The sequence below is a fragment of the Oncorhynchus gorbuscha genome, linkage group LG14, assembly GCF_021184085.1.
Source record: "Oncorhynchus gorbuscha isolate QuinsamMale2020 ecotype Even-year linkage group LG14, OgorEven_v1.0, whole genome shotgun sequence".
Classification (NCBI taxonomy): Eukaryota; Metazoa; Chordata; class Actinopteri; order Salmoniformes; family Salmonidae; genus Oncorhynchus; species Oncorhynchus gorbuscha.
This window is the reverse complement of record NC_060186.1, coordinates 10,524,802-10,535,140: the sequence shown is the minus strand read 5'-3', so window position 1 is coordinate 10,535,140 and position 10,339 is coordinate 10,524,802. Positions and strand designations below refer to the sequence as shown.

General features: G+C 43.1%; 1 protein-coding gene across 1 annotated transcript; it reads right to left on the bottom strand.

The window, feature by feature from the left end:
- Positions 1–3,609: 3,609 nt before the first annotated feature.
- Positions 3,610–9,941, bottom strand: LOC123995797 (amphoterin-induced protein 2-like). Its single transcript, XM_046299473.1, has 2 exons — positions 9,640–9,941; positions 3,610–9,042 (listed from the first exon to the last, which is right to left on the bottom strand). Exon 2 carries the CDS (start codon positions 8,951–8,953, stop codon positions 7,430–7,432), a length of 1,524 nt encoding a protein of 507 aa, XP_046155429.1. The 5' UTR covers positions 8,954–9,042; positions 9,640–9,941; the 3' UTR covers positions 3,610–7,429.
- Between the last annotated feature and the right edge of the window lie 398 nt (positions 9,942–10,339).

Sequence of the window (10,339 nt, the reverse complement as noted above, 5' to 3'; positions counted from 1 at the left end):
ACTTTGGATGTGTGCTGATTTGGTGTTTGGCGGTACAGTTTGCGATCACAAATTTGAGAAATTAACGGCTATTTTCCTTCGGTCATGGTGAACGATTTGGGTCCTTTGATGGCAATCATTAGCAACCATGAACAAAGATTATCATAGTTACAGACTATGTCTTGTGATGCTACAACTGGCTTGCATCTCAGTAGGTACAACCTCTTCTTGGTCACAAAATTGCAATCTGTAATAGTGTTACTAATGTAGCACTGAATTGGTAAGGCATCTGACTTCTTGTAAATGCTTGTTTATGTCTCTGGCTTACAGTCGGCTACATTAATATTTGGAATGGTGACTCAAATAACCTTTTTTTAACCTGATTAACGGTGCTAGGCTGGACCATTTACTGGAAGCATGCATGTCACAGGTGAGTGAAGTTGCAGGTCAGACAGCTTGTCATTCATTCTTGATTGTACAGTACAGAGTATAAAAGCTTGCTCCCATTCAAAGTAGTGTACACACATCCAACCAGGTACACAGGCGCAGAGTACAAAACAAGACCGTGGAAAATATGCTTGACATTTAGGTTGTGAGAATTAGAAAGCTACTTCTGGAGAAGAAGAACATGGCTTCTTAGGCCTTGCTAAGCAAACGACCTTCTGAGAGAGACAGGGAACCTGTTAAGAAAGGTCAAAATGGCATGAAAATCACGTAGGGGAAAAAAATTCATGCGTTGACACAATGTGAGCCATTTTCTAAGAACGTTCATGTTCTCCAACTCAACACATTTGTCATCCTAATGATTTATATGCCTAATGAATAAACAAAATCAATGAATATTAAATGATCACTGACGTATGGGCACTATGTCACCGTCACAGTCTGCGCTTGAACTGCACATAAAAACACTGACATCTACTGTAGCAAACCCCTGATTTCTACAATGTGCAGAGTGTGATAGTAGGTCTAGGAAGTTTACTAGTTCCATCCAGTGGCTACTCACAACCGTTACACAGAGGGCCCTAATTCTAATGAAGCTGCTGCGCTGCCTATCTTGTGTTATGATAATGGTCATTTAGTATCAAATCAATAAAAGTGTTTTGATGTTGAAATAAAACTGATGATTTCTTTTTTTTTAAAACACATTCTCTTTCTGCACATAATGTGGTTTAAGTGCACACAGTAAACATCAAAATACCAATTGTGATCAAATAGGGCTTTCACCCTGGTCCTGAAGAAAGGTGGTAGGATGACAAACCATTACCATCTCATCCATTTAAATTAGGAATTATAACTTGTCCGGAAATCTATTTGATTTTACCTTCTGGCCTGGACTGAATGGACTTGAAATAGAATACTCTTCAATTTTGTATGAGCACTTTCATAAAGTTTGTATACAAATATATTTACAGTACATATGGTATAATATTGCCATTACCCAATTGCTATTCATTACTACCCAATAATAGCAGTAACTCAAACCCTAATGTTGTTGTCGTTTGTAGTCTACTGTTCAGCGTGCTTGTAGCATTTATATGTTGTAAGGAATAAGCCTAACGGTACATCTCTGTCAGAACATGTGGCACCCTCAGTCAAAGCACGAGGGCGCCACTTCTCTACGGATGCCACCAATAGGTTTAAAGTACCAGAAAATACCCAATGTTACCACATTATTTCCTATCAAATACCAGGTAAATACCAGTCAAAACAGCAGTGGTGGATAAAGTACCCAATTGTCATACCTGAGTAAAAGTCAAGATACCTTAATAGAAATGACTCACGTAAAAGTGAAAGTCACCCAGTACAATACTACTTGAGTAAAAGTCTAAAAGTATTTGGTTTTAAACTATACTTAAGTATCAAAAGCAAATATAATTGCTAAAATATACTTAAGTATCATAAGTAAAAGTATTAATAATGTCAAAATCATTATATTAAGCAAACCAGACTGCACCATTTATTTTTATGTACTTACTGATAGCCAGGGGCACACTTCAACACTCAGATATAATTGACAAACAAAGCATGTGTGTTTAGTGAGTCTGCCAGAGGCAGAAGGATGACCAGGTATGTTCTCTTGATAAGTGCGTGAATTGGACCATTTTCCTGTTCTGCTAAACATTCAAAATGTAACAAGTATGTTTGGGTTTCAGGGAAAATGTATTAAGTAAAAAGTGAAAGTAGTCAAAAATATAAATAGTAAAGTACAGATACCCCCCAAAACTACTAAAGTAGAACTTTACACCACTGCAAAACAGTACTGCTCATTTTTTCGTGCTACAGATAAAATATGCCTACTCTACACATACAGAAGGTAGAATCATTGAGATATGATGCACTCATTACTCAAGCGTTAATAATTCATTGATATCAACAGGAAATATGTAATTTCATATTTGCATATCTCAAATTGGGATTGAATAGTACACTAAATAGTGTGACATGACAGAGTTACACAGGAGTGTAAAACCTTCCCAGTATGAACAAAACAGAGAGGGAGAGAGCAAACCACCCACAGGGCATAAACTGGTTAAATCAACGTTGTTTCAATGTTGTTTCCACATAATTTCTATGAAATTTGGTTGAACCAATGTGGAATAGACGTTGAATTGATGTAAAGGACAAACTTTCATGTAGTAAACATAAAAAAAACCCAGTTCTGTCAAGGGGAGCTCAGGTAGGTATGGAATGATATGGAATGCACTGGATATATGGAAGTGTTTTCAATTCACTCTATTGTAGTGCTTTAATAGAATGGAAATTTAATGGTAGCTATTTTCAGGGGCGCAACTTTGGTTTTAGAAGTGGGGGGACATACTTTTTTTATCCAGTCGGACAAACACTCCAAACAGCCTACCCGACCGCTCGCAGGCGTCCGTATCTTCCTAAAGCACACCGTTGCCTCGTTTTGTATCACATTTCAATGATAAAATTGGAGGGGGGACAAAAATGACATTTCAGAATGTGGGGGAAACATGTCCACCCCCTCCTGTCCCCAGTGAAAGTTGCGCCCCTGGATATTTTGAATGATAAAACATTTAATTGCCTTGAAATGAAATGTAGGTATTCTGGAATAACTACCTTCTCTGTTATAAGGATCCTGATGCATTTGGGCTCCAGATCCACTAAGACTCAAGTAAGCTTTATGCAGAAACAGCACTATGAAGTTATTTTCAGTTTATGTGAATGGAAATTGCATCACTTGTAATTCTCAGAAATGCACCCCTAATATATTTAGATGACATCAGTGTTTTCCAAGGAAGATTGCATCAAATAGGCTTCCAACAACTATTTAAATGATTCAATTATTTTTTATTTAACCTTTACTTAACTAGGCAAGTCAGTTAATTAAGAGCAAATTCGTACATTTACAATGATGGCTCCCGAATGGCGATCTGCAACTCAGTGCTGGAGGCGTCACTACAGACCATGGTTTGATTCCAGGCTGTATCACAACCGGCCGTGATTGGGAGTCCTATAGGGCGGTGCACAATTGGCCCAGCCTCGTCCGGGTTAGGGTTTGCCCGGGGTAGGCTGTCATTGTAAATAAGCATTTGTTTCTTAACTGGCTTGCCTACTTAAATAAAGGTTAAATAAAATCTAAATTAAAAAATAAAACCCTGGTCTAACCTGGATGACGCTGGGCCAATTGCGTGCCACCCTATGGGACTCCTGATTACAGCCTGTAGTGACGCCTCTAGCACTGCGATGCAGTGCCTTAGGCTGCTGAGCCACACGGGAGGCCATTCATACTGAATATTTCTGTTTTCTATCAAGGACATTTACCCCAAGCACATGAAGTGTCATTGACTCAATGCGCCAGTTTTACATTTTCTGTTCACTTACTTATGGTTACAAAGCTAGTAACTGGGAAGGTTGCAAGTTCAACCCCCGAGCTGACAATGTACAAATCTGTCGTTCTGCCCTTGAACAGGCAGTTAACCCACTGTTCCTAGGCCGTCATTGAAAATAAGAATTTGTTCTTAACTGACTTGCCTAGTTAAATAAAGGTAAAAAATTAAATTAATGTGCTGTGACACTGCTAATGTTGAGAACCTTAACATTGGACTGACTGAGGGAAAAGTTGGTTTCAACAGTTACATGTATTACTTAGTTATTACATATTAACACTTACAATCACCTGTCAACATGCCAATTTAACACGCATGTACGTGTTGTAACCTGTGTATGTATTTAACAAAACTAGGGATCAGATACTGTAGCTACTAGCTGGAGGTGACAAAATACCCAGGACATGACTAAAGGGGAGGACTGAGTCTTGGGAAATTGTAGTTTTACGTTCCATTATACCAAATGAAATACAATGAGTAGACTGAAAGCAGCTCCAAGTCCCTCGTTGTTTACAGATCCCATGAAACCGGATAGGTGTAAACAATATGGCAGAAGCTCCCCAAAGCCCATTGAAAAGGCTAGATGGTGCCATCACCATTATTGCTTACGTTTATACGGCTCCTTCAGATCTGTTAACACAGAAGGGATGGGGGCTAGGTGTTCAGGTCAAACATGTATGTCCCATACATACAACTTTTATGAGGACCTGATTACACAATTGAGTTAGAGTTCTCTGCACTAGACAACATAGCCTTAAAAACGGTCACAGATTTGAGTCCATCAGATTCCTTCTTCAGATACTTCAAATCACTAGGTTCCATCCTGATACTACATGCCTGTACAAGTCACATTTAGCTGTGGTATTACATTATACTGTGATCACGTAATACTCACAACACAGTTTGTAAAAAAAACAACAACCATAAAAACATGGAACTCTGGTCTTTGTCTATAAACATGTAGGTTTGGTACAGTGACCATTCAATTTGACGTGCTAAGTCACATCTGGATGCCAGTTACCTTGTCGTTGGTGGGAGTGGGAACCTACTGTAGTTAAATATGTCCCCTAGAGAACTGTCAGTGGGGGTGGGAACCTACTGTAGTTAAATATGTCCTCTAGAACTGTCAGTGGGGGTGGGAACCTACTGTAGTTAAATATGTCCCCTAGAGAACTGTCAGTGGGGGTGGGAGTGGGAACCTACTGTAGTTAAATATGTCCCCAAGAGAACTGTCAGTGAGGGTGGGAGTGGGAACCTACTGTAGTTAAATATGTCCCCTAGAGAACTGTCAGTGAGGGTGGGAGTGGGAACCTACTGTAGTTAAATATGTCCCCTAGAGAACTGTCAGTGGGGGTGGGAACCTACTGTAGTTAAATATGTCCCCTAAAGAACTGTCAGTGAGGGTGGGAACCTACTGTAGTTAAATATGTCCCCTAGAGAACTGTCAGTGAGGGTGGGAGTGGGAACCTACTGTAGTTAAATATGTCCCCTAGAGAACTGTCAGTGGGGGTGGGAACCTACTGTAGTTAAATATGTCCCCTAGAGAACTGTCAGTGAGGGTGGGAGTGGGAACCTACTGTAGTTAACTATGTCCCCTAGAGAACTGTCAGTGAGGGTGGGAACCTACTGTAGTTAAATATGTCCCCTAGAAAACTGTCAGTGAGGGTGGGAGTGGGAACCTACTGTAGTTAAATATGTCCCCTAGAGAACTGTCAGTGAGGGTGGGAGTGGGAACCTACTGTAGTTAAATATGTCCCCTAGAGAACTGTCTGTGGGGGTGGGGGTGGGAACCTACTGTAGTTCAATATGTCCCCTAGAGAACTGTCAGTGAGGGTGGGAACCTACTGTAGTTAAATATGTCCCCTAGAACTGTCAGTGGGGGTGGGAACCTACTGTAGTTAAATATGTCCCCTAGAGAACTGTCAGTGGGGATGGGAGTGGGAACCTACTGTAGTTAAATATGTCCCCTAGAGAACTGTCAGTGAGGGTGGGAACCTACTTTAGTTAAATATGTCCCCTAGTACTGTCAGTGGGGGTGGGAACCTACTGTAGTTAAATATGTCCCCTAGAGAACTGTCAGTGAGGGTGGGAGTGGGAACCTACTGTAGTTAAATATGTCCCCTAGAGAACTGTCAGTGAGGGTGGGAGTGGGAACCTACTGTAGTTAAATATGTCCCCAAGAGAACTGTCAGTGAGGGTGGGAGTGGGAACCTACTGTAGTTAAATATGTCCCCTAGAGAACTGTCAGTGGGGGTGGGAACCTACTGTAGTTAAATATGTCCCCTAGAGAACTGTCAGTGAGGGTGGGAGTGGGAACCTACTGTAGTTAAATATGTCCCCTAGAGAACTGTCAGTGAGGGTGGGAACCTACTGTAGTTAAATATGTCCCCTAGAGAACTGTCAGTGGGAGTGGGAACCTACTGTAGTTAAATATGTCCCCTAGAGAACTGTCAGTGAGGGTGGGAGTGGGAACCTACTGTAGTTAAATATGTCCCCTAGAGAACTGTCAGTGGGGGTGGGAGTGGTAACCTACTGTAGTTAAATATGTCCCCTAGAGAACTGTCAGTGGGGGTGGGAGTGGGAACCTACTGTAGTTAAATATGTCCCCTAGAGAACTGTCAGTGAGGGTGGGAGTGGGAACCTACTGTAGTTAAATATGTCCCCTAGAGAACTGTCAGTGAGGGTGGGAACCTACTGTAGTTAAATATGTCCCCTAGAGAACTGTCAGTGAGGGTGGGAGTGGGAACCTACTGTAGTTAAATATGTCCCCTAGAGAACTGTCAGTGAGGGTGGGAACCTACTGTAGTTAAATATGTCCCCTGGAGAACTGTCAGTGAGGGTGGGAACCTACTGTAGTTAAATATGTCCCCTAGAGAACTGTCAGTGGGGGTGGGAATGGGAACCTACTGTAGTTAAATATGTCCCCTAGAGTAAATATGTCCCCTTCCTTACCTTGAAAAACTCTATTCACAGTCACACCTGCAAAAATAACCGAGAACAACAATAGTATATAGGTCATGGGAGGCTTGGGGCTAGAGCTGGCTAGTCCCCAGACACTGATCAGGGTTGACTTTGGCATCTTTGTCTGAATGCATCCATTCAACCTGCATATAATACATTAAGAATACATGTACAGTCAGTGTTCGCCCTGTTATGATCATTCATAATAGCGCATGGCACCTTATGACAGACTAGGAACCTGCAAGTAATTATTTGGATGGACAGTGTATACCATGTGTATCCTGAAATAACATCATAGATCCATGAATGCCTACATAAAGCATTTCACACAGGTGTTTCACAGAATGGATTTTGTTTTGAACTATTTCTTTATCTGCAAGTTCATATATATAAAACTTTGACATAAAGAAACCAACTACTGTTTCCATATCTATCCACACAGTAGGTATAACATTAAAAAGCAGTCTGATCACTGTTGTGAAATAACAGGTGTTAAAACTTCTTTCATGTATGGATTCTCAATGCGAGGTTTCAATATTTGGCATTTTGAGAACCATGTTACAAACAGTCCATTTTGCATGGTGTAGTCTAGTCCAGTGAAAGCCTGGTGGAGCTTGAAGGACACACCCTGAATGCTACGCAACGTGTTCTTCGAGGACCTGCTCCAAGGCCCTGCTTCCGTTCTTCAAAATGCCCTCTATGGCTGCAGCATCCATTACTGGGTGCTTGGCGCTGCATTTGTGGGGGTGCTCGTCCCCTGTTTCGAGGAAGGCCACCCTCTTTCCACCGGTGACCCTTCTGTCTGCGAGCTCCGCCTCTCTGGGGTCTGCACAGAGGAGCATGGCTCTCCCGCCGCACCCACCAACGCCCCCGGCCTTTCCACCATGGCAACGGCAGGGAGTGAGGTACAGGTAGAGGAGCACCAGGACGATGCTGACCACACAGGATGCCAGCGTGGTAAATGCCGTGTTAAAATGCTCCCCGCCGCTGCTACGTTCCTCCCCGCTCTTGGCCAGTCCGCTGGGGTTACCTACAGAGACGGTGACCTCCAAAGTCTCGTTGGAGCTCCGGTGTCGACCGCGGACTGCCACGCATGAGTAAGTCCCTGAATCCTCCCGGAGAGCCCCTCGGATCTCCAGGGTACCGTTGGTGAGGACCGTGAGGCGGCTGCTCTGACCGTCTGTTACGCCCAGTGCCGGGGATCCATCTCCCGGGGTCACCCAGAACACCATCAACCCTTCCCGGAGGGGGAGAGAAACGCCAGGGCACGGCACCATGAGCCAATCGCCAGGCTCTACCTGGTAAGACACTTCTACAGTTCCATGGAACCCACCATGAGGGCTAGCAGAACAATTCAGCCACTCCTCCTGACCCAGGCTGCATGGATAATCCTCCCTGAAGTCTAGTAGGGTACGGTACTGCCTCCTCTCCCAGTACTCCAGCATGGCACGCAGGGCACAGTCACACACCAACGGGTTCCCATGCAAATAGATTCCACCCTGCTGCCAGGTGGCCAGAGAGAGTAGGCTCTGCACGGGCACCTGCCTCACCATGTTCATCGACAAATCCAGGAAACGCAGACATGGCAGAGCCCCATCTCGCTGGTAGAGCTCCAGGGGGAAGGCAGTCAGTCTGTTCCCGCCCAGATACAGCCTTTCCAGGCTGCTCAGCCCCTGGAAGGCTCCCGCCATGGTCTGACTGATACGGTTTCCAAACAGAAGCAGCACTTCAAGTTCCCCGAGCCCATGGAAGGCAGATGCGTTGAGCCGAGACAGCCCATTGGACGAGAGGTCCAGGTGGCGAAGGTGAGGGGTGGGGGCGAAGGTGTCCGGTGCCAGATGGGTAATGGCGTTTTGACTGAGGACCAGCGTGGTCAGCCTGTCCAGACACCGGTCTGGCCAATCCAAAAGCAGAGCAGATAGGACATTGTGACTGAGGTCCAATCGGGTGACATAGCCAGGGAGGTTAGGGGGAATGGTTGACAGATTGAGACCACTGCAGTAGACGATGTCGCTGGCACACAGGCAGGGTGGTGGGCAGGCGGCCGTGAACGTCATACGGGACAGACACATGGACAGAAGGAATGCCAAGGTAACCCTAAAGCCATGTAAGTGCCCGTCAATAGACACACACAGTGGTTGTGGCACAACTGGACACATTCTACTGTTTGATGGCTGAGTCTCAGCTTGTTGGTGAAGAAGTTGCAAACATCTTATGAGCCACTCTTAAGCGTCCCATTCAAAAAGAGCTGCGAGAGCGAGAGACACACAGAGAGGGCAAGATGGGTATTAGCATCCGATAATGTCATATGACAGTGATTAACTTGTTTTCTCTGCAAAATAACCTTAATGCTAGAGTCCTTAATTAAAACAATAAAAAGTGGCCATCCCACCTCTGTTTTGGTAAAAAACTGAGGGATGGAGATGGAGAAATGTAACCACTCTCAAATCATAGACAGAGCTGTGGATGGCAGGACTGATGATCCCTTATATCAGAATTATAGTTTTAACCACATTTTGAGGCTTTACAGTGTTTGTTTACATTGTTTACAAACATTGGAGTAAAATATGCTTACATTTTGGGTTCTGATGGGGTTATACAGTAGAACTAAACTCATGAGGGATTAGCTATTACATTTGATAACCATCTGGTTTATGCTCGTTTAGAAGGCAATTTACAGTGGAATTAGCTCGAACCATCATGTAGTTTGTACTAGTGAAACTGTTTTTTTTACCAGCTGAAAATGAGGCTATAAAGGAATAGATTGAATCTCATAGAAAAGACTCCCAGAGAGCTGCAGAAAAGGAAAGGTCCAAGCGATAGAAAGTTTAACATAACCACTTACATTTCCAAACGATGAAGAGCCTCACAATAATGCGACATCGTTTCTTCGTATTGTGACCAAAACCAATGAACGTATTTCGCTCTCTGAAACTGTTTTCATCTCATACAAGATGCCTAGGCTATATTCCGTTATAAGAAAAAAATGGAACCAATACTTCATACAATAAAATACACTTTCTAGTGTATTGTCATCTCTAAGCAGACTCCAAAAGCGTCCAAATGAAAGCAGGGCTTGCGGTTGCTCACAAAATAAATATGGCACATCGATAGTAGGCTAAGGCTATTAAACCATTAAGGCGACTTGTTTCCTCGCGTCCCCGACAAATGAAACCGTTGCTTGGATGCCACGGTGTGTCTGGGTAGGTTACGTTATTGCGCAGCATCAGTTGGTCTACAACCCTGAATTGATTTTATATATATATACAACGTGTGTAAACACAGAATTAGCAAATAAACATGTTTCATTTACAAATAAAACAATGGATACTGTCAGCTGATAGATGGACCTATTATTGATAATCAGGCTGCAACAATTGCATTATAATATTGGCATTAGCGTTATTGGCTGAAATTTATAAACATATAAACGCCAAGTGTTGGTTACATTTTTCATGAGCTGAAATAAAAGATCCCAAACATGTTCCATAATGTACAAAAAGCTTATTTCTTTCAAATTTTGTGCACCAATTTGTTTACATCCC